The following is a 23,576-nucleotide window of genomic DNA, read 5'->3' as shown; positions in this document are numbered from 1 at the left end:
AAATCCTCACTGAAATGTGAGACGATCGCGGACCCCCACGGACACTCTCGCGGACCTCCAGGGGTCCGCGGACCACACTTTGGGAAACGCTGATCTAGGGAACTAGAAGATGGAATTATACTCCCCAGCTTATTCCTTTCTCAGTTTTCTCTTTTTCACCCTCTTAATTTACAGGTGATGGCGGTGCTGATTTTGAGTAGATGGTGGTGGTCGAGTAGATGGTGGTTGGTTCATGAGCAGTACATCATCGTTTAGTACGCTTAGGACCAATCACTACGTAGGTGAAAATTACACATCATAGGAGTGTTAGCAAAAACTGAAAAGATCAAAGCTGTGTTCGCGATTTGCTACGAAAGCAGGATGTATGCTTTTCACGTACAATTAAAATATATGCAAAGTGTCAAGTAATGATACAGCCCCTGTTCTGAACTTCTCCTAAGAAATTCGAATTGGCAGTTAACTCTGATCGTGTTAGGGGGACAACATATGACTTAATAGCGCGCGTTCCTCGTCCTCCGCGTTAAACGATCCCAAAAATATTCACGAGCATTGAAATCTCCTGTCCCAGTCCGCCGTAGGAAACTAAATATTTAAAACTATTTACACGGATCGGATCAAATTTTGCCTACAGCGACGTTCCGATATAGTTCACATTAGCACAAATTCATATTATTGAACCAGCTAGTGAACTGAACCGTTTAGAATTAACCGGTTTGAACCACTAGTTGCCTTCGAGAACTGTAGTGGAACTGCATGTACCGTTATGGTCGAACCCAATCCCGAACCGAAGCATTTTCAGTTTGACTTCTGTTCTAAAATGCGCCTCGAGTAGCAGATTACGAAACCCGGAAGAGCCATGGCGCCCCTAGCAGCACCCAGGGGAGTTAGTTAAACCGCTAGATTCCTGGCAATTATGTTGAGGTGGCAACGGTCACTTGATCCACGTGGGCGCCAGACTACCAATTTCCGAGCGCTAGGCAGCGTTGCCGTGAAATGACCACGCGAATTCGCCATAAGCAGAGCCGTTTATTTGATGGTTTGGCCATTGGGAGGAGCCTGTTTTAAAGTGCGTCATCTGACATCACACGACGGCCAGCGCCGCCATTTGGGAGCGGATCTACCGCCTTGAAATCTCCCCGTGCACTTCATTCCCATTCCACCATTTTGGAGCGGAGGTGCAGCCTTGAAATCTCCCAGTGCCCTTGGGTTTCATTCCGTCCAAGTGGGCGGAGCGACGACGGGTCTGACGTCACGGCGAGCTCCATCTTCAGGTGGCAAAACATGAAAGAATGGCCAAACTCTCCCCATAAAGCGCTCTGGACGTAACTGGTGAGGAACGTCTCCCAGGACAAGAGGGCGATTTTGCCGCAAGCGACCACATGGGGACAGATACAAAAATAGAGGATGTATGGCGTGGCTGTGTTCCGGATATTGTAGCCAGCTAGATGCAACTTTAGTAGCGCTCAACTTGGTTGCGCCATGTGAATAGGTTGCGCAACCCCCCCCCCCCCCCCCCCCCCCGTTGCTAGAGTTGCAGCACGAATCGCCCCACGAGCGATTCTTCTCGCAACGTTCAGGTACTTCACCGGGTATCCGCACGAGCGACTTTTTCAGACGACATGTCGGCGGAGGCGCGAGGGCGACAGCAGCGGCGTCATAGTTTCTTGGGTGCACGTAAGCAACGTCACGTCTTCTCGTGCACTCGTCTACCGCCGAGAGATTCTCTGCGCGCTCCACAGAATTTCTCCGACGAGAAACTGCGTCTGCTAGCTGCGCTGCGTTCAGCACCGTCCTCCATCGCGTGTTTGAGTAACTTCTTCATCGTCACTTCAGACGTCGTTCGGATGCACTCGGCATTTCTTCCGCGATATCTCGTTGGCGCGTGCTTTCCTCCTCGCTCTCCTTTGCCGACATCTCGCCAGATAAAGTCGCTCGTGCGGATACCCGGTCATGCGCAACCTGTTCATCCTCCGAGGCTCCTTCTCCAAGGCCATCCAATCACAATGGCTGACTGTCGTGGCGTCACATCGAAGACTTAAATTCCGTAGCACAGCCGGCGCGCGTTACGAAGACGATTCTTAAGAGCATGGGAAGCTCCCCCCCGAAGGTTAATGTAAAGTATTTGGTCCATGTCTTGTTTAGCGGCGCCACTCGATCTTCACCTTGAAATTTACATATCTGAATGTAATCATGCAAGGTGCTTCGTAACCTGCGGCGGTCGGTTCCAGAAATTCCACCAGAAACCAGTTCCTCACTGAAAGTTTCGGCAGTGGCGGTCATGTGATCTCCATGCGCCGTATTTACCTATGAGTGCCTTCGCACACCTCGCCCCATTCCCGGCATGCACGTCGCCTTTTCTCTCTCGCACGTTGCTAAGAACGCAAAGCAGTTCCTGCAGCAAACTACAACCGCGCTGGCTAGGAAGTGCGTTTTACGCTTACATTTTGTTCCGAGTGATCACAGATAGCCGTTTTAGATTTGACTGGAGTGCCTGCCGCCAAGGCATACCTTCTCATGCATGCATCTGCGTTTTGCTGCCTCGTGGGAGATCAAGATCTAGGCTCCTGGGTCTCCTCTCCTTTTGTTGCTCCTGGGAGGTCAAGATATAGGCCCTGATAGGACATCGCAAAAACGTCCCCAGGATGTCGTCTGGGGACACACAATGTGTGGGACGTCTATTTTAATGTCAATTTAACAGTAAGATACCCAGATATCGTGGCATGAGTAACGCCGTGTAACTAAGTTATATGCTAAGATTCCACCTTGGAGGAATATAAGTGTATTTTAGATTTCTTAATGTGATTTGTGTGCATCTTGTTTCAAGCATGTATCTAGGGTCTCACCTCATCTTGGGTATAGTGTGACGCCGCGCACATAGTTGAGGCAAATCACTCTTCCCATCGGAAGCGACGCAAGAAAAACTGAAATTTTGGCACACTGAGTAAGTTATACCCCTGTCAGACGTACTAATTTAGTGTCACTTATTTGAAGTGCACTCCGTCCTGTAATGTCACTTTCACTAGGCTCCTGCTACACGGCATAAGTAAGTGTCACTAAGAGCGGTCATGGTGATGACGATGGGCGAGCTTGAACTCCCACCTAACATCGGGGAGTGCGCCACGCTTTCTTGGTAAAATCATTTTTCTTACGTCCAGAAACATTTCATAAAGATTTTCTTCCCAGTTGAAGTCGATTGAACGTCACCTCTTTGGTGGTGTTTACTATGTCTTGCGCGTGCAACTGGCCCGCGATGTCAGCATACACTTTCGCGTTTCGCTTGGTCCTCCCATGTTCTGATAGCATAGGTTTCTATCTCAGACCACGATGCCCTGTCTTTTTTGTCTCCCATTATTCAGTGCTTCACTGCGAGTATTTCACGATTTCGCCGGTAACACTTAACCACCGTGCAATGTCAACAAATATGGCTGCCGCGAAGTGGATTACAAACTCTACTGGGCAGTCTGTGAACGAGAGTACCGGTAAATCACGCCAAAAATCCTTACGTCTTTCTTATACAAATCAGCGCTGTCTTAACAAATTTGTCCAAAAATAAATTCCGATTGGGTTGTTTCTTTCCTTTTCCAAAAATAAGCTTTTTGTTACGCAATCCCTGCCGTGGAGGCTACGTACTTGATTGTCGCAGGCAAAGTGAAGTGAGTTTGGCGAACTCACTTCATCGTAAGTGTACTTTGCATTTAGTGTCACTAAAAGATGCCGTGTGACTCCGAAAGAATGACACTTACTGCAAGTGTACTCGCTGAAAGTGACACTAAATTAGTACGTCTGACAGGGGTATTAATTACGTCCCAATCTACGACTTGAGGAATATAAGTGCATGTGGTTCAGATTTGATAATGTGATTGACGTGCATGTTCCTTGAAGCTCAATGTACCAACAATAAATGTAAAATCTCAAGCGCAGTTAACTTTCCTTTGATGTTTATAGGTTGCTTCATCGGACATGACAAGATTCCTGCACGAGGTACAGCACAACGAAGAAGCATTCAAATCGTGGTTTACAGGATGCATCAGAACACCTGTCGCGAAAGCTTTAATGAATTGCCTACAGGGAAGCATCAAGCTGCAAATTAAAAAGACTGTTGCAAAACTTATTGATGTGTCTGTATGGGTGTGTTGTAGGGGAACATTTGTGCTGCATGTTGATTAGTCCAATTTTTTGCCCCCTCCAAACATCCTTCGAATGGCTTGCAAATGATTTATTTCTGGCGAATTTAGAACATACTTTTGCTCTGATAATTTTGGTGTATTTGGGGAATTTACGCTTAGGGGTTAGTATACATTAAGCATTTCATTATTTTCTGCAAACTGTTTTTGTTTCATTCAAGAGATCCAAAAGCATGTTCATGATGTACATATCAGGATTTTTTTTTTTTTTCTGAGTCAGCTCACCATTATACTTTGCCCTGATTCAATTTGAGATACGTTGAGGTAGTATTTGCAGTTGATTATAATTTACTTCTTTACTGAACATTATACACATTTCTGCGTGTGGGACCGCAAAAATGTGTGACATGTGCTCTGGGAATATAGTTCTGCTGTTGTATGTTGTTCCTTTACTTGGCTGAGAGTTCCCATTCTCTGAGAGAAGGCCCGTTCAAACATTGCCATTTTATTATGAATTGTTCGATATTCTGTAGAGTTTGCCCAAATCTGGCGTGTTACGGGGCTGTAAAATGACCTTGTTCCTATATGTTATGCTCTCTATGCATAACAGTATAACCTTGTGAGTAACTGTCCTCATGATTTTTGTAAAATGAAAAATTTTGAACCAAATTTACAACTCGTGCAAAACTGGAGTGCACTGGTGCCCGCATGAGAATTCGCATGTATTTATATCATGGTCCCACTGGTGTTTGACGAAAAATATCTGAACAATTACTTGTAAAGTCTGGCCAGGAACATGCCGCGACATTCGCAGGCATACCTCTCGACTTACACCACTTTGTCGTGTTTGTCATTGCAAGACTCATTTTCCTGAAACGTTTAATGCTTCATTTAGGCTATATTCATCACATTACTTCTGTGCGCTGTACAGATATTGTACAAATTCATTTTGTGTGCCACATGAGACTGGACATAACTTTAACAATTTTACCTGTGTATATTGCAGCACATGTTCTAATGGACGGTGCTGCTGCTGGGTGTAAAGCCTGATTGCAACACCAGTGCCTTGTTTATGTATCATGCGTAAAAATAAATCACTTCTGTCCTTTATAGTGCTTCCTGTATTTTAATTACAATAATGGTTAAAAAGAGACAAGTCTATTAAATTTCAATACGAAAGAGTACTTCTGTCCGTCACGCATCCCGCATTTTCAAACGGGACCGCCGTGGGAGGTCACTGGGATGTTCGAGGAGCTGCCCTGCTACACCTGTTCCGCAGGGTGTCGTGATATCCAGTTTAAGACATCCGTAGGACCTCCACGGGATCGATCTGTTCTGTCTGGGTTTATCATGTGGACGTCCGAAATTGATCCCAATGTCCATAGCCGAAAATGGATGACCGTCGGAAATCCCAGGGAGTACCATAAATGGACGCCCCTAGTTGTATATCCGCAGGATGTGCAATGTCGGCTGTTTCAAGGATTGTCCAAATCAAGTCCTTGATGGGATATTACACGGAGCATTTCTAGTGGGAGATACATTCTTTTCCCCAAACTGAAGAGGGAGTGAGGTCCAGAACTGGATTTTAATGAAAGGCCGAACTCCGGCAGAGAGGAAGAGGGCCCAAAACAGAAAAGAGATCCACAAGCTCTTGTGCTCCTCAGTTCTGTTCGCTTTCGTGCAGGAGCCGGATGACGTTCGCCAGTGACCGACAATGACCCAGGCCAACGGTAGCGACACAGAGTCGTGACAGAGAGAGACGCGAGATTTTGTAGCAGTGCGGAAGTTTGACTTTTGGTCGACCAACTGAATATCCCCAACGAAACCAGTACGAAACAGGCTTTATGTTGGTGAATTAATATTCCAACCAATTTCTTACTTCAAAGATGTTTGTCTGTGTAATCGAATAAAACTTCACCTCACCCTTCTTTTTCTATCAGAAGCGAGAAAGGCTCTAGAATTCACGGAAGCTATTAAATGTGTATAGTACCTATTTTCTCTGTGGAAGGGAGTGAAGTGTTCAGGTCTCCCTTCAAATCCGCATACTTCCGTGAGGAGGGGGCAGAAGTCCGCCAGCTCTCCTGTTAATGTGGCCTGCCTTGGTGAACAGTCTTGGTTGCGAGCGTTTGCACTACTGCTCCATGGAAAGACTTTCCCTAATGCTTTTAAAGCTTCGTGTACTTGGTGGTCCTATCGACTGTCTCTGAATCTTGTTTTGGTAACATGAAATAGCGTACCACGGTATATGCACCAACACTGTGCAATATCTGCATAACTCCATGTTACATCCTGATATTATCCTGTTGCCAGGGGGTGGACGTTCCAGGGAAGGTTCGAGCCCCGAAATCTCTGGGTGCTTCATAGCGCAAGCCGTATATTAACAGGATGTTAAAGAATTACATGGAGCATTTATTGGAAGAGATAAACGCGGGTATTGGAGAACGTAAGCACTACGCAAGCTCAACTTCCGCCGGTCCAACTGAATGTCTCAAACCAAAATCAGTAAGCAACACAAGTTATATTCCTGGTGAGCTAATGTGCCAAGCAATTCCTCATTTCAGTGTTGGTTGCGTACACGATCGAATTAAACTTACTCACCCTTCATTTTGATTCGCAGACTCTAGAATTTTTGGAAGCTCGCGTGACATACATGTGTAGTATCTGCCTTTCCCGTGGGAAGTTCTTTATGAGCTCATGTCTTTCTTAGACTTCGTGTAGAGTAAACCCCGATAACTCGAAGCCTTAAAAACCAGAAAAACTTTCGAGATAAGCGGGGTTTCGAGTTAAGCGAATAGCGAAAATTACGTTGCCGCAATGTTACCACGACGCACATGAAACGAAGAAGAGAGAGAGAGAGAGAAAGCGTTCCTACAGTAATAGGGCTTGTAAGCAATTCGAAACTATTCATTTTTCACATCATCTCAGAGGGAAGAACTCCGTAATAGCAGTCTGCTTGGCATTCGCGTCTGGGAGCAAGAAAGCATCTTCAAGCACTTTAATGCAACGCATGAGAGGCTCCTTCCATCACGTCACTATCGAGGGCACTCTGCACTCTCAACGATTTCAGTGTCACTCATTTCACCGCTTACTGGAACATCGCCGTCGTAACGCGCATAATCCTCGATGTTCAAGTCATCTTAGCCACTCTCCCCGCAACATGCGAGGCGCATCACGTGCACAATTCATCACAGCCACTGAACCCATCTGCTGGCTCCGGTACAGCAATGGAAGACTAGAAACCCACATGAACGAAACAGTTCATGACAGATGCTTGATGAACTTGCTGCCAGGTCTCTGATAAGGGCCACCTTCCACTCCAATGTCAGGGAGTTGAATGTGCGTTGTTCAGCCATCACGTGCGAAACTGACGAATGTAGAGGAGGAGGGGGAGGATAGGGGGCGCACGAAGCCCTAAACCAGGGACTACTTTTCATTAAAATATCAAGTATGCACTTAATGGTGGAAAACAGGCCCCGTGATGTGCCTTTGCCTCAGGCCCTGCACACCTCTAGCACCGGCCCAGAATACGACAGAACGGTTGCAGGGCAGTATTGCGTATTGCTTGCAGTATGCTCCATGCAGAGGTTTGTCCTCATCCTTGCGAGCTGTTTTATCTTGGGGGTCGCTCTATCTGTCTGTTTTTCTGCACTTGAAAGTGCTGCGCTCATTGTTCAACAAAAAATACCCATTTCAGGTCCGTAAAATGTAGTTCGGGATGGACTCTTGAGGATCTCCCAGGATGTGGCTTTGACACTTTACAGGTCGTCTCATAGACGCCCCAGAGATGATACAAGATGCCCTATATTGTCCCCACATTATATGGAGTGTCCATCCGGACAATAGAAACGTTTTTATAGAGACATTTCTATTGTCCGGAGCTGAACGTTCTAAGGACGTGTACAAGTCTTTGGTTTGCTGAGGTGCTGCAGGTGCAATCGCACCGGGCCCGGCGCCTCGCGTGAACTACATTGAGTAAGATGGAAGAGAGAGTGCTCCCAAAGCCCGAGTCTACAGCGCTATCCATTTCACCACAGACCGGACTTGCAATGCTCGCGATCTAAAAAATAAAATCTAGTAAAACAACGCAGCACATATTTTCTGGTAATGTGCTTAAGCACGTTGTTGTTTTGTCGCTGATGATTTAGTGTCTCATGGCACAAATGCAACTCTAGCCATGATGAAATTTATTTTTTCATGCTTCCGCCACTGTGATATCGGGTCCCGCATTGGTTCGCAGCACCGGGCCCCATTCTTGACCTGAGGCAGCCCTGGGTGTGGGGTATAGAACTTGGGCTGGTCATAGAGAGTTGCAGAGCAAGGAAATTTGTCTGGATATTTGAATGCCGTTCCAAGTTTCGTTCAGTCACAAATCAAGCTATAGCGGAGCCTTCACGCATGAACCAGGCTATGAAGCTGCACAAGCCTGCCCCTTTGTGGATTTCATGTGCACAAATGCATTTCCATTATACAGTCAACCCTCGATTTATGAACACCCCTCGTTTCTCGAAAAATCGTTCATAAATCGAGAGATTCATAAATCGGGGTTTAAGGTTTCGCGGAAGGGAAATGGGCTGAAATACGACGGGAAGTGCACTAGATTAGATTATTTGTGAAAATACTCAGTGACTGTGCTCTACACCATACTTTCGACTGTATTTGTCTTCTTCGGAAGAGGCGATCGAAGTCTGGCACTTGACTCGTCCGCCTGGTCCTCGAAGCACTGTATCGTACTGTGAATGTGATTCCAATCTGAGCGAACTGTCACAGCTTCGGAACAGTCCTGCTAGTTATCTCCACTGTCACTATGATCACCCTCGTCACCATCATTTGACAACTGCACTAAAGCACCATCATCAAGCGGCTCACCTATGTGTTCACCGTCAGCACAGGAAATCCACTCCTCTGTTCTCTGTCTCTCATTCTTGCGGCTGCGGGACACTGGATGATTGTTTTGCCTTTATGCTTTGTTTATCTTTATTGACGCGATCCCAGTACTTCCCCGTGTGTTAAAAACCCCGTTCATATAAATCGAGGTCAGAACACACATGTTTTTGCGGTTCGTTCCCTGAAAATCCGTTCACAGTTACGATATCGAGTGTTCATAAACCGAGGGAGAAATACATGGAAAAAGTTTGATTCCTTGTGACGCCGTTCATAAACCGAGGGAATTCGTAAATCGGAAGTAAACGAGGGTTGACTGTATATTAAAATATGTAGTTCCTATACATGTCTGCATCTAATCTTGACTTTTGATATATAAAGTTGATGTCAATGCAAAAATTATTAAATTGACAGCCAGAACAAGGGCTCATAACCGTCCCACGTTCATCTGTATATCCCTAGACGACATACCCAGGATGTCCATGCCACGTTCAATCAGTGCCCATACCCTGGCCTGATGGACCTCCAGACATACCTCGGATCTGAGGACAGCTCCCTGGGATATCCAAACATCTCGAGCGCGATATCATGTGGACGTATCTCAGACGTCTTTTGTTTACTGTGGTCTTTCTTGCAAAACATTTCATGTTGTGCTTACTGTGAAAGATAAAAGTCATCAGCACAGGCCACAAATAACTAGCGTGCATCGCAAGATGCGTTGAAAAATTGCTTGGGAAAATAATTATTTTAATTCAGACATGTCACTGTAGCACCAGGCAAACATACACAGGTGGCAGCATGGAAAAAGGCACCTGTGGACACCTCGCAGATTCTTCTACCTTGAAGCATCTCTTATGCACTAGGGTACTTCTCCACTATCATGGCATGTCCCTGAAAATGAAGAGATTCATCACTCATGCCTTTAGAACACTTGGAGTAGAAGCTCACATGGCCTCCAGCTGCACAGGCAGCAATCAGAGCAAACTTCTTGCCATCTTTAATTAGACGGTTTGCAGCAGTCGTTACCAGACGAACTCCTGTTGCCGCAAAGGGGTGCCCCAAGGACAGGGATCCACCCCAAGTGTTTAGTTTTTCCATGGGAGGAGCACCCACCTAAATGCAAAAGCAAGAAAAGGACACATGTGCTTTGGCAAAAGTGTACATGTAAAGTAAGTATCAGATGGAGTAAAAGTCTGTATGTGCAGCAGCCACTATTTTCTTGCATCAGCGGAAGTTATGTTTACTGAACATGCTACTGTGCTGAACATATCTGCAAAGTTTGCTGAACATATCTGCAAAGTTTACTGAAAATAGGATGCCTCGGAGGATAGACGCCTTCAACTGCTGAGCACCAGTGAGATCCAAGCCATTTACCCTGTACACCTTTTCATGCAATTCCTTTCTGCCCTAGCTGTTGACCGATAATGTACCACAATTCCTTTCCAACAAAGCAATAACTACTATCAACACTTCGTACTTTACAGCCTAGGATACTACATATATGGAGTGATGAATTTACTACATCCAGGATCATTCCTGACAACACAACTCCATCTGTGGCCCCATGAAGGATTCTGAAGAGAAGAGGCTTAGCTACGAAGAGAAATTGCGGCAGCTCATGGGGGGGGGGGGGGGGGGGTTGACCAGAGCACTGTTCCACCAATGAGCTCCTCCATGTTATGCATGCGTATGCACTACTGTCGGGGCATCACCGGACTTCCCTCTTGCAGGGCAACTTGTACGCCATTACTCTTTCCAGAATTTATAACTACTAATATATATACTAACTGCCGTTCACAGAATTTATAATTACTGCGCAGGCAAAATTTTCTTTGATACGTTTTCTAGTATTTTTGTTACGTGCTTTGAGTACACTCATTCCAAAACTCGCAGTGATCTGTGTCTGACATGGCCCAGAAAGAATAGATGTAACTGCTGTATGTGAGTCTCAAAATTTTTATTTGATTTCTATACACTGAAATCACTAGTGAAACGAAATGAGATTGGGAACAATTCCACCCCATGGTGAAAAATGTGTTCGTTCGCACTGCGGACTGTCCTATGACAGCGCGTCTGCAATGGCATCAAGGTTTAATTTGCAGGTGAGCTCTTTGTAGCCGTGCAGAAGTGCCACATGGTTCAGTCGGGCTTGGGACATTGTTGATCTCAAATATGTTTTGATGTGACGGAGGCAGGAGAACGATCTTCCTGACGTGCACGACGTCAGTGGAATGGCCAGTGCGACATTTTGGGGTTCTATCATTTCTGGTAAAGGGTCGCTCATATGGCTGCCGTCATCGCCCGAGAAGAGTTCTACAACATCTTGAAATGTTTTCAAGGGCATCACACAACGCTGCTTAGCAATATCGATCGCCATGCCCCAGTGTAACTCAAGACGTCCCGCATCAAAATCTATACCGTAAAAATTGGAGCTGAACGTGCTGTCACTTCTCCAAGTGACGAAGCTCTCAAACTGTGCCACATAGCAGGTGGGCATCCATCAACTACCCATTATTGCGCTGTGTCGACTACCTCGTAGCAGCGCTGTCGATACATGTCTTCCGCTGACTGGAATGCATGAGCATCTAATCCCTCATCATATCGCCGTGGCACCTTTCTTTGCCTTGTAGCTGGAACACATGGCTCTTCAATGTCGAACTTCGCCTCCATTTGAGTTTCGTTCCAGAAGTGTGAGAAGCCGTACCTAACTGCAATAATACTCCCTTTGGCATTTTCCACCACTTGTTCTGCTTGGTCAAATCTCAATCCCGGTTTCTGTAAAGCTGAGCTCACGGTCTCTCGTCTCGAGAACACGAGGGTCAGAAGTCTGAGCATAAAAGAAATGTCTTGAATCTTGATAATACAGTCAAACTCCTTTATAACGAACTTCAGGAGACCGCGAAAAATCTTCGTTGTAAAGGTAACTTCGTTAAAACGGATGTTTCAAAGGAAAAATGCCTTAATCTTGTTTATTGGTAGAATTTCATTGCTCTGATCAAAATGCACCTCAGACATTCTACCTAGAATACACATGGAACCTTATCTCTGTGTTGACCTTTTTACCCCCTCGTTATTTCGGTACATTCGTTATAAATGTCCGAAGTATACATTGAATCCTATGGGCGCCTGACCAGACCGCGAAAAACGTTCGTTATAACGGTCTTTTCGTTATAAAGGCGTTCGTTGTAAAGGAGTTCGACTGTACCACTTGCTTTCGCTCCAGCCTTGTTTCGTTCCTCTGATGCAATCTCATCAAGAAATGTCATCTGTCGGCTGTAATTCTGAACAACTGATCAGAGGGAGGAAGCCCTGAGCATGTTGGGCAAAATAATTTTCAGAGGCTGGTGCTTCAGTCCTCTTGTTCACACTCTTGGAATGCATGGAGGCGCTTTGGAGAGGCCATGATGAAGTTTATCAAGTCTGCTATGATGCCCAAGAAATCAGGACACATGTCCAATCGTACCAAGTTAAGAACATGCGCCACACAGTCTATGTAAGTGGAGACCATTTATAACATAACCGCTTACAATGCAGGACTGCTAATAATGCGGCCTTTTCCACAATAGAACATAATGTACAGGAATACCGCTTATAATGGTCAAGCCTGAAGCTCGATACCGGTTATAGTGCGGTCACCAATATTCCCCTCGACGTAGGTGAAGGACAGAGTGAATTCATAATGCCATCTGTAGAATAGGACAAGCATAAGCTTGCCCACATCACGCTTGAAAAATAACACTGCCCTCGCCAACAGCGAGAACACTAAACAGCGAACACTAAACACGAACAGCGAGAATACTAAAAGCAGGCAGGCAGTCCGACTTAACTACCAATGCCAAACATCCCTCAGAAACGAATTGCAAAGCATGAATCACTCAACACAAAAAGCACTTCTGTTTTCTCCTTGTGTGGCGGGACAGGGTGTCGTGCGAGGAGGCTGGCCGCCCGGGATAGCTCCGTACTTCTCTTTGTATTGCATTATATTGCATTGCTTTGTATTGCTTGTATTGTATTGTATTTGCATTGGTTGGACTGCACGGGAATGGGCAGTCTTCACAGACTCCAAATCTGCACTGCAAGCTATTGAAAATTCCGGGGTACGAGGTCCATCCGCACTCCTAGTCACAGATGTGTTAATGGCTTACCACACTGCCTACGCAGCAGGCCACAGGCTAGTTCCCAGTGGGTTCCAGCCCATTCTGGTGTTGTGGGGAACGAGCAGGCCGACAGCGCCACCGAAGCAGCACTTTCGTATCCGAAACGGACCAGTATTGCTCTGCTAAGAGGAGACCGCCGTTCCATTCTGCGACGCCTCGTGACACCCTGGCTTCCCGCCAATGGACAGCAGACATTCTCCCCCCCTCGATATTGAGCAGAGTTGATCCAACGCTCGCTTTCCGCATGCCACGAAACATCTCTCCTCAAGATGCTGCATTAATCCACCGAATGCGCCTAGATATGTCCTTTACAGCTCAGTGGCGTTACCGCTTGAGACAAGTTGACTCTCCCACCTGCTGCCACTGTGGTGCTCTTGAGGATCTAGAGCACATTCTTCTTTATTGCCCCCACTATCAACCTTCCCGAACCGCACTCTCCGAGTCTCTTAATCAGCTGGACTCTCGTCCCTTCTCCCTATCGAAATTGCTTGGTCCCTGGCCCAATCCAGCCCAGCAACGATCTGCGCTCAAACCTCTTGACATTTCTGGACACCATCGGACTTCGGTCGTTATTGTGAAGGGGCTCATTATTTTATTCCCCACATTTCCATCAGCAATGGGGTAGAGTATCACTTCTGGCGATGAACCTCCCCACTCTCCATCTCAAAATAAAGTTGTTGTTGTTGCTTTGTATTACGTCACCCATCTTAGTGATGCCATCTGTGACATGATCAACGCGCAAGACTTGTGGAACCATCGCATCGTCTCCTAGAGAACGACTTTGTTTCTTCAGCGGACACTTAACGAACACCGATGTCTGCACCTACGAGCGAACAGCCACCGATGAAGCAATAGTGCAAGCCGTCCAGGACTGTGAGGCGAGCGTGCTGGAAAACGACTCGGATGATGATCGCTTGCGGCAGCAGAGATGTTCAGCAAAGAGGCGATAGAGCACGTGCACAAACTGAGGGACTGAGCGATGGGGCATTCAGTTGCCGCGCTGTTGTTGAGGATGCTATAGTGCATGATATCAGAGTTTTTCCAGGAGAATGTTGAATAAACTGTTTTATCTGCAAGGAATCTCCATGCTGTACAGTCTGGTTCACAACACAGTATAACAGAACCTCAACCTCAGGGTGCTCAACCTTGGGCATGTATTGGCCTAGAAATGTCATATGTGGATATAGTGCGGTACCGCTTATAGAGCAGATTTTCAGTGGTCCCGCGACATATGTTATAAGCGGTCTCCACTGATCGCTCGAGGCTCTTATTGTCCTACCAGAGCTTGAAGTCCATTGTGCTGCCCTTCCATGTTTGCCACCTCGTGGTAGTACTGTCCACGACACCTGTCAATAGGCAGATTAAATTGAGTAGGATATCTTTCAAGAGGGTTGTTGCACCGGTGTCTGCTGTACTAAAAAAGCCGCAGAACAACTCCTCAACTTTTAGGTTCACTTACACTGTTCGGGAGCATATTGACACATGTTGCTTGATGGATATGTCTGTCGTCTCATCCATGATCACGGCATAATGCCCCGTTTCACGGATTTCATCTGTCAGGGAGCGAAGTACATTAACAGCCATAATTTCCAAATGTTTGTTTAAAGTGTCACGCAAAATACACTTGAATCTCGTGCGGCGAAGCCGTGACTTCACCTCCAGTAGTTCATTTGCACAAAGTTCTAAGAGCTGTTGCAGACTGCTCTCTTTGTTGTCATACGCCTCGTACTGCCAACTATTGGCAAGCTAGATACAGCAGACACGACAGTGTCGTTGCAAGCACTTTTCTTGGCGCTTTCATGTCGCTCTCCTTCCCTTGTACACAGGCCGAAGCGACATTTGCTCCCTGTTTCACAGCTGTTAAAGCATTCGATACAGCCCTGTGGAAATTAGTCGCTTCACGTGCCTGAAATCTCTCAAGAACTTTCTTCCAGTTGGTGAACCCATTTTCCACAAAAGTCCGTTTACAGTTCTTGTCTCTTGAAGTGTTTCGAAGAGGTACATTCATCTCCGAAGCAGCGCGGCAAGTTGCACAGAATGGCTTTTCTTTAGCAGTATCATATGAGAGCCACTAGTAAAAAGACTCCCAGGTGGGCTGGTAGCATTGCCCTTTCTTCCCTGAGGGCATTCAGTTGGGGCAGTAGCGTGATTGGAGGAAGTCATTACAGCACACCCTGAAGGGCTCCCGCTATCTTCAGTGGTGCGAAGTCTGTAGGTCGAAGCTTCCGTCTGGCGTAAGTACCACTCTGTCTGTCCTCGCTTTCACCTGCAGGTGCACGCTTCTTAATCAGATATCGTTTTATCGGCGTGCGACCCAATCTCAATCCCGTTTCCAGCTGTCTATAAGCACCCAATGATGTGCTCTGTTGGTTAAGGCAAGTCTGTGCGCCACTGTAGATCACGCAACAGACACTGCGCCGGAGCAGCCTATGCACTGTGCAGCTCTTGAACCCACCGGCAGATTCACGGCTGGTGTGGCTTGTGGCGCAGTAACAGACCAAGTGTCCGGTAGAGCATAATACCGGTTATGCATGCTGTGCTTAACTACAAAAAGGTGGTTGTGAGACTGTCAAGAAAACAAACACTCAGTGAAGAACAGAACGCCCAGCAGAAAGGAAACATGCCAATGTGCAGTGAGGGAAACCTGCAAGAGAAACATGCAAGAGAAACGTGCAAGAGAAACCTGCAGTCTTGCAGGGCAGCAACAGTGCGTTCTCCAATTTCTTGAGGCACTGCATAAGGGTGTAGTCAGTCTCACCACATTCGACTTTGTTGATAATTCATAAAAAGCGATTTCGTTCTAACGAGGGGCTACTGTATGTGATTGTGTTTGGTTCGTTAATGTTGTTAAGGTGGTGTGAGTTGAGTGAGCATCCTTGCTCTGCAAACCGTTTCCAGAGTTTTCAATTATTCGCATAATTTTTTAGCAGTTCAGTAAGTCAGCAGCAATGAGATTGCATTCTGCCTCGTTACATCAGCAGAGCGACTGCCAGTTTTTACTAGAACATACTTAGGGTGGGCTCAGCTGCAAGATTTCGCATAGCTGGGGACTGCAGCTATTTTTAGAAAAAATGTCTAAGTTTGGCATTTTTAATGTTTTGGAGAACCCTCTAGCTACTATCCTCTGACAGAAAAGTGAGCCCCTAGTCATGAGGATAGAGGAAGTTTATAGGAAATATTTCAATTTTGAACTTTCCCAGTGGAGTAGAGCAGTCACGGCACACTACCAAGCCAAACATGGTTGTGGTTCTGGGCACTAACTTTAGAGTCCTCTTCTGAATACTTCAACAATTTGGGCCAACACTCCGTATCTTATTCCCATCTCCCCCCACAAAAGATGCAAATTGTCTTAAGAAAAATCCATGATGAAATCACTCATGGATTAATTGGCATAGAATGATCCACACTTTATCGTCATGTACAAAAGATTTGTAGCTTCAGAGTGTATGAGCATTCAATTCAGCTTCTCACTCAACAAGCTAGTCTGAATGGAGTCCGAAACAAATGCTTGAAAATGAAACAATATTCTAAAGGGGCTGTGAAGCCATTCCAAACCTTTGAAGAGATAACATTGTAAATATTGATTTATGTCAACTAAACACGCACATCAGAACGCTGTGTTTCTGCGATCTGGCTTTACGAAGATATTGCACCCTGAAGGTCATGTGCTGGGTCAGCTCCTGTGTCATTCTCAACTCTTCACCTTCTCACCAGTTTTTGGAGCGACGTTTTAATGTGGAGAGAGGAAGTGCATACTTTTCCGTTTTCATGATGTCGCAGGCTGCTGTAAAGAGGGAGCTCGCCACCAGAGTGTGCCCATCGTTATGGTGACCTTTGCGTGCTTCGGGAAAGCATGCACAGATAAAATGTCACTTCTCGTTTGTCTGCCGATGCCTTTCAGCGCTGTTTGATGCCACCATCAACATTGACGTGAAAGCATCGCACTTTTAAAAACCCAATGGTTAAAAAACCGTTCAATGGGCGAATGTGGGACTTTGCGTGTCAAATCCGTGGACTACAACATATAAAACTGAGCCATACATTTGGCGGGTTGTATATGGTTTCCCGTCACTTTAAGTTCTGTATGTTCAGCAGCATTCTACAAGACTTCCAACAACCCAAACCCAAATATGCTAGAGGAAAATCTTGCAACAGTTGATTGCAGTACAGAATACTTGAAATGCTTGCATTGCCCAAATAACCACTTTCAAGTTTTACCCTTTTTACCAACAAGCAAAGGGGTTTGCTCACCTTCCCTGGCCTGCCCATGTAGGTCTTGCAGAAGTAATCAGAGTCCATGGCTTTCATGTTAGCAAGGATTTGGCCCTGAATACACAGATACACATCATAATATACAACAGCAGAAGTACTTGCCCTAGATGATATATAACACCTACAGCAAAAGCCTCATGGTACTCGAAGACGTCAACGTCTGACATTTTCAGCCCAGCCTTCTGTAGCACAGCAGGTGTTGCATAAGCCGGCCTGTAAACCGTGTTGCAAATTAACTCAACCCTAAGCAGGTAGGGTATGGGAAATGTATAGCATACCCAAGCAAAAGCTGATCTTTGGGATCTTGTGCAACATAAACAAAATTTCGCAGATATGCTTTTGGCTTCAGTCCCATGGCCAGAGCCTTTTCTTCTGACATGATGAGTGCAGCTGAAGCTCCATCTGTCTGAAACCACAGGAATAGGAGGTATATTGGTCACTCTTCCTTTCAATATTGCTCTAAACTGCTTTCCATACCAAGAACGAAGCATTAGCAGCTGTAATTGTGCCATGGGGTCTGATAAAAGCTGGCTTGAGTTTTGCCATTTGTGCCAATGTTGACACACGGATGCCATTGTCCTCAGTGATTGGAGAAGAATCACCTGAAGAACAGCAATACAAGCACATGCTGCTTCTTAAAGTTCGCAAAGCAGAGTATGTCCAGGTCCTGGTTGCATTGTTTTCACTTCACCAGTGGAACAACCAATGCAGTATGGTGCGCAGACAAGAAGGAAAGACTCATGTATGAGGCATACTGTTGAAACTTGCACTGATTGCAGCAAAATTTGCACCGGCAGACATTTTTGGGTTAATATCGTTTTCCCCAAAGTGACCCCATAAATGTACCAGAAGCAATTTTGTGTGAACCACAATATTCCAACATTTACCTGAATATGTTCACGGGCCCAATCTTGAACTTGCAAGTCCCCAGGGCGAGACACACTCCAAATAACACATGAGAGCATGCAAAAACCGTTTCGGTTGGTGGGGATTTCAAACAAATGCTGTGATTGGCCTTCATCACAGTTCAAGCTCATAAGAAATCATGGGGAAAGTGATATGTTTATTGCTTGCTACTGAACATCGACAAGCTGAAGACCTGGGATTCATGCCTCAAGTATATTTATACACCCACACATAACAAACAGCACCCAGTGCTGCACATAAGAAGCCTTTGCATCTCCTCAGAGAGGGATCAACAGTACTGTTAAAATTTTGAGATGCCTTGTTATGTATATGGACATGCTCAACAAAGCAGCAGAGTTGCTCCTTTACCACACCAAAGGAACTTTCCAGCTTTAGACACTTGCCATTTCATAACAGTTTGAGAATATACGTTTCATTGTATATAGGAGACACTGCACTGATACAAATTAATTGGTGGGGCAATATGTGATCGGCAAATATCTGTGTGGACTGGTGTTGTAAGAGGTGATGTCACGAAGTAAGCAGCTAAGAAAGAAACAGGCTGAGATACCATTGTGAGGAAGTTTCAGTAAACTGCCAGTGTATGAAGTATAAAACATGCACATTTCAACAGGAATTGGTCATATGGGCTAATGAGAGCTTATATGGACTTATGGGTCGCATTGATTTATAATTCTTGTAATAAGGGCTCTGTGAATAGTAAAATGTCGAATACGAATATTGCAAATATTTGACTTCGACATTACAATCTAATAATGACTTGAAGCAACTTTGTTTACTGCAATGTGCACATACAACAGGGTCATTCCAGGCCAAATCACCCAAAGGTCGTGCTCGACCCCCCTCAGTTTTGCTTCCAAAAATTATCATGGACTCCTTATTGCAAATAATGATATTTTCCCGAGTTTTACTGGACAATGTTGAACCGTTGTCGATTTAGGCGGGGTCAAAGCTAGTCCGAATCGCGAAAACCATGCTACGAAAAAGGTTACCCACTGAGCAGGGTTTTGAGTCAAGGTGGACTTTAGTGACATAGAATGAAAGAGTGTGGCCCTAACATTCTGCCAATGTCAAGTTCTTCCCTCGTGTTTCATTTTCGGACAGCGAAACAGGGCTGCTTTTTGGCGCTATTTGTTACAACTTTGCGCCTTGCTAAGGGCACTTTTCGCACAAGCTGGAAGGGACAAATAAATTCAGCGTGTTCTGTACCTTCCATACTTCAAAATCACATGTTTTGAAGGCCGACCACACAATACTTTTTGCCCCATTTAATCCCAAATGCCGTACTTTTGGTAAAGTTGTCCGTTTTCAACGCCATTTTTGAAAATGACGCGGTCGGCCTAGAACAATCCAAATAGATGGAGATGACAGAGCAATATCTATACTAAGGCATATAAAAAAATTGAGAAGGTACTGTTCCCAATGGAAAAACGCTACATGGGTTGAGCACGTAAGGCTCATGCATTTGGGAAATCTCGAGTATTCAAAGATATTCAATTTATTCGAAAGCCACAAATACAGCGAAACCTCGTTAATGCATACCTGGCGGGGACGTGAAAAAACTATGTACTACGCGGTAGTACGGCTTAACCAAAAACTCAAAATACAAGCCCACATACCTGTCTAATGGAAGAAAAATGGAGCATGTTCGACAAAATGAGGATAGATGTCGCCGTTTGTTCACTTTTGTAACAAGATATTCCATTATTTTTGCTTCGTATCCAGGCGGCTTTGCAGCAATGATCGTGGCTTCAAATCCACCAATATTACTGGCGAGCTGTTCAAGAAGTCCCCGTTTTCTGGCAAACTGATCGGTGGTATGGATGATGTCCAGTTTCTCTTTGTTGTTCAGGACACGGCATGGCGCTGTCCCACAAGCCAACACAAGTGATAGAAGAAGTGAGAAAGGAAACTATAGGAGGGGGAGGAGGTTCGGAGCCTACTTGCCCCTTCCACTCTGTGGGAGAATGACCTCTCCTCCTCGCAGGAGTCACGTATTGGCGTCACCCTGTCTCTGGAGGAGCCATGTGCTTCCAAATCTTTGTTTCTGGTAGGGGAGGAGCTAGTTTTTTTGTTCTGCATTGTCTGTTTCAGGACGAAAAGTACGCATTAACCGATATTGAGGCTGCGAGCAGCTACGGCTTAAGCGGGTAGCAAATACATTGATTTCAATGGGAGTCACGACGGGGATTCAGCGCAACTACTGCCTAAGCGGAAATACGGCTTAAGGTTTAAGGTTTAGGCTTAAGGTTAACAAGGTTTCACTGTATAGAATTGCCTAATTTAATCAAATATGAACACCGAAAATATTAATTTTTATTCGAGATGTCGAATATTCCCACAGACCTACTTATAATAAATTACCTATAGAGCTCCAGTCGAGAGCAAAAAGTGAAGGGGAGGGATTTGGTAATTCAAGGAATACATTATCCCTAGAAACAAATATCCATAAGGTGATACTTGGCGAGCAAACTATCCCCTTAAGTGAGTCCTGCCTCGGTTCAGATATGAGTGATGCATATGTATGTATGTTTCAAGGGGAAGATGGCTCCTTTATTTTATCTGCCTAAATCACATTGGTAACATCTTCCCTATGGCATTATTGATTTGCTGACCATCAGATTGTTTTGACCTTCTCAATGTTAGCTAGAAGCTGGGCTGCACCGTAAAGAAATGTTCCAGTACACGAACATACAGACACAAAATACAAAAACACAGGGACAAAGCAAAGCAACATGATGGGACAAGGACTGACCAGAACTAAGCACAAGTTCAGCGTGGTCACAAAATAATCTTCAAAATCGTGAAAAATTAGGTCTACCATATTGCTTTGCTTTGTCTTCTCTTGTGCTGGAACATTTTGTGATAATGAACGTTGTTTAATTCTGTGGTAGCGCCGCGAAGCAACTGTGGCTATGAGCGGCATACAGACTTGGACAGATGGGGAGAGGAAAGCAACAAGTAGTGTGGGGACAGGAGGGTTAGTATGCGTCGTGGACCGACTTCAAGGAGAACTGTGCCAACATCATCTCTTAAGTCTGCTGGAAAACCCAGTTAAAACCTAAGACAGCACAGCCAGTGGTACGATTCGAACCCACCACCTCCCAGTCTTCAGCACAACCTTGGCTACCACCCACAAGTGGACGCTTTTACCCGCTCAGCCATGTCGCTGGTTTGGTAATAATATAACTTGTGGTTTTACATTGCAAGACAACTGTGATCATGAGAAACGCCACAGTGGTCACTTCAATGGATTAATTTTGCACACCTGAGGGTTCTTTAACATGCACTGAAAGCTCAACACACAGCACATCATATTTAACGTCCCTAATGAAAGGTAGTGACTCTAAACAACTTTGAATTTGTGCCAATAAGTTGCTGGTGTTCTTAATCGGGTTCAAACCAGAGTTCGAGGTAACTCGTTACAAGTAACTCGTTACTGTAACTAAGTTCCTTTTTTTGGTAACTTGTAACTTAACTCGGTACTTTTGCGCCGTGGTAACTTTCAGAGGAACTCGTTCCTTTTTCAGGTAACTTTGCCAAAGTAACTTAAGTTAAGTTCCAAGTTACTTTTAACTCGCTTTTCACTCACGTCCACATATTTTCTTGCTTTCTCTCCGGTTCCTTCATGTCATTTTTTGCCATTTGCATTTTTTGCCATGAAACATGATATTCAATCAATGACAGTATTTTATACCGGAAATAAGAACCGCTGCCATTGAAATGAAGCTGAACCATTGTGCACCCACAGGGAAGATGCAAAGCGTTCGAATAGACCTCTACCAGCGAAACGTCATCATGACATTGGTAGACAGACTGAAACCGAAAGAAATCGGAAGAAGAGGGCTGGGTTCCACGAACGGGCACTTGTTCTCTGCCTCCCATTGAACGAAAAGCAGGACCGAGGGTCGCGTCCCTTTAAGGGACCATATCGTAATCCTCTCAAGACCGTGGCTTTCGGGCGCAACCTTGTTCACCTCTAGCTTCGAGCGTAGTTCAATTCTATCGAATTTGTGGGGCTGTCGAACACTATGACATCATTTGTTTACAAACAGGGAGAGGTCTATTGTTGGACATAAACGAAAACGATCTAAGCGTGGTGCAGGCAACTCAAGGTCTAACTCAACTGCTCATGCGCGCTGCACCTGCGTAATGCTATTTTGTGTTCGAAGTAACTTGGAAGTAACTCGTTCTTTGCTTTAAGTAACTCAGTAACTGCGAGTTACGTTTCAGGCTGAAGAACTTTGTTATTAACTTAGTTACATTTTTCGCACGGTAACTTAACTTGTAACGAGTTCTTTTTGACGTGTAACTTCTCAATCTATGGTTCAAACCAACAATGTTGGGATCAGTTGGCTGACACATTACCAACAAACCTACGAAGATCGGTCACATGTTTTCTTTTTTTTTTTGTCGTCAAAAGCAGCTTTGGGGGTAAATGATGCTTCAGGACTTCTCAGGGGAGTTACATAGCTGCAGAAGTGCTTTGGTCCTTACCAGGCAAGGTGATCGGCACTAGGTCAGAAAGTAGACCTTCCTTTGTAGCCTTCTGGGCAAGGGTGTGAGAGCGCAGTGCATATTCATCCTGTTCGTTCCTGGTCACACCAAATGCAGCGGCCAAACGGTCACCGGAGTGGCCCATCGTCTCCCCAGAAGTAAATTCTGCCACTGCTGGAAGCTGAAATTTAACCATTTTGCATGAGGCTTCTATACTCAAAATGTACTCAAAACTACGTTCTGAAAACCCCAAACATTCCTATACATTTTACCTCTTTCAGTGTGACACAGAAAAATCCATGCCCACCCTAAATCATATGTCAAAAAACACTACACATGACAAAGATAGTTTTTAAAAAATTGTGAAAACTGAAAAAAAAGTTCACAAATGAGACTTTTAATGCTTTGCTCTGACATAGACTATCTGCTTTTTATCATGTTTCTTGCGTACTGAGGCATTCAGGAAACAGTGCAGGCCTTGTGCCCTCTCCAAGAAAGCAATGTTGAAACTTTCAGAAGTTCGAATTCATAAAAAGCCCAAAGGAAAGGTTAAACAAATGTCAACTCATGTCTGCACCTCGCTGTTACCTCTATGACTCACAGCACTGCAGACCCGCAACTCAACTGCTGCTATGAAACTGAGACAAAGGATTCCTCATGTATGAAAGAGGTAGCAGCGAAGTAGCAAGCTCTAATGACTGTCACTCAGTTTTTTTTT

The 23,576-nt window shown here is 45.1% G+C and overlaps 1 protein-coding gene and 1 long non-coding RNA gene across 2 annotated transcripts in view; one reads left to right on the top strand and one right to left on the bottom strand.

The window, feature by feature from the left end:
• Positions 1 to 3,238: 3,238 nt before the first annotated feature.
• LOC135397794 (uncharacterized) lies at positions 3,239 to 5,234 on the top strand. The gene is made up of 2 exons (XR_010423760.1): positions 3,239 to 3,678; positions 3,946 to 5,234. It is a non-coding gene; the product is annotated as an uncharacterized LOC135397794 (long non-coding RNA).
• Positions 5,235 to 9,735: 4,501 nt separating this feature from the next.
• Positions 9,736 to 23,576, bottom strand: part of LOC135396503 (trifunctional enzyme subunit beta, mitochondrial-like) — a 33,269-nt gene continuing 19,428 nt past the window's right edge. Inside the window, exons 8-14 of the mRNA XM_064627515.1 lie at positions 22,859 to 23,039; positions 17,912 to 18,036; positions 17,713 to 17,840; positions 17,560 to 17,647; positions 17,414 to 17,488; positions 9,954 to 10,118; positions 9,736 to 9,896 (exon numbers count right to left, since the gene is read on the bottom strand). Of these exons, the coding sequence (XP_064483585.1) occupies positions 9,858 to 9,896; positions 9,954 to 10,118; positions 17,414 to 17,488; positions 17,560 to 17,647; positions 17,713 to 17,840; positions 17,912 to 18,036; positions 22,859 to 23,039 (801 nt within the window). The 3' untranslated portion in view covers positions 9,736 to 9,857. The remainder of the gene's footprint in view (positions 9,897 to 9,953; positions 10,119 to 17,413; positions 17,489 to 17,559; positions 17,648 to 17,712; positions 17,841 to 17,911; positions 18,037 to 22,858; positions 23,040 to 23,576) is intronic.

This window comes from Ornithodoros turicata, chromosome 6 (assembly GCF_037126465.1).
Source record: "Ornithodoros turicata isolate Travis chromosome 6, ASM3712646v1, whole genome shotgun sequence".
In the NCBI taxonomy this organism is placed as follows: Eukaryota; Metazoa; Arthropoda; class Arachnida; order Ixodida; family Argasidae; genus Ornithodoros; species Ornithodoros turicata.
Note: the sequence above shows the minus strand (reverse complement) of the source record. Positions and strands in the feature narration are given on the sequence as shown.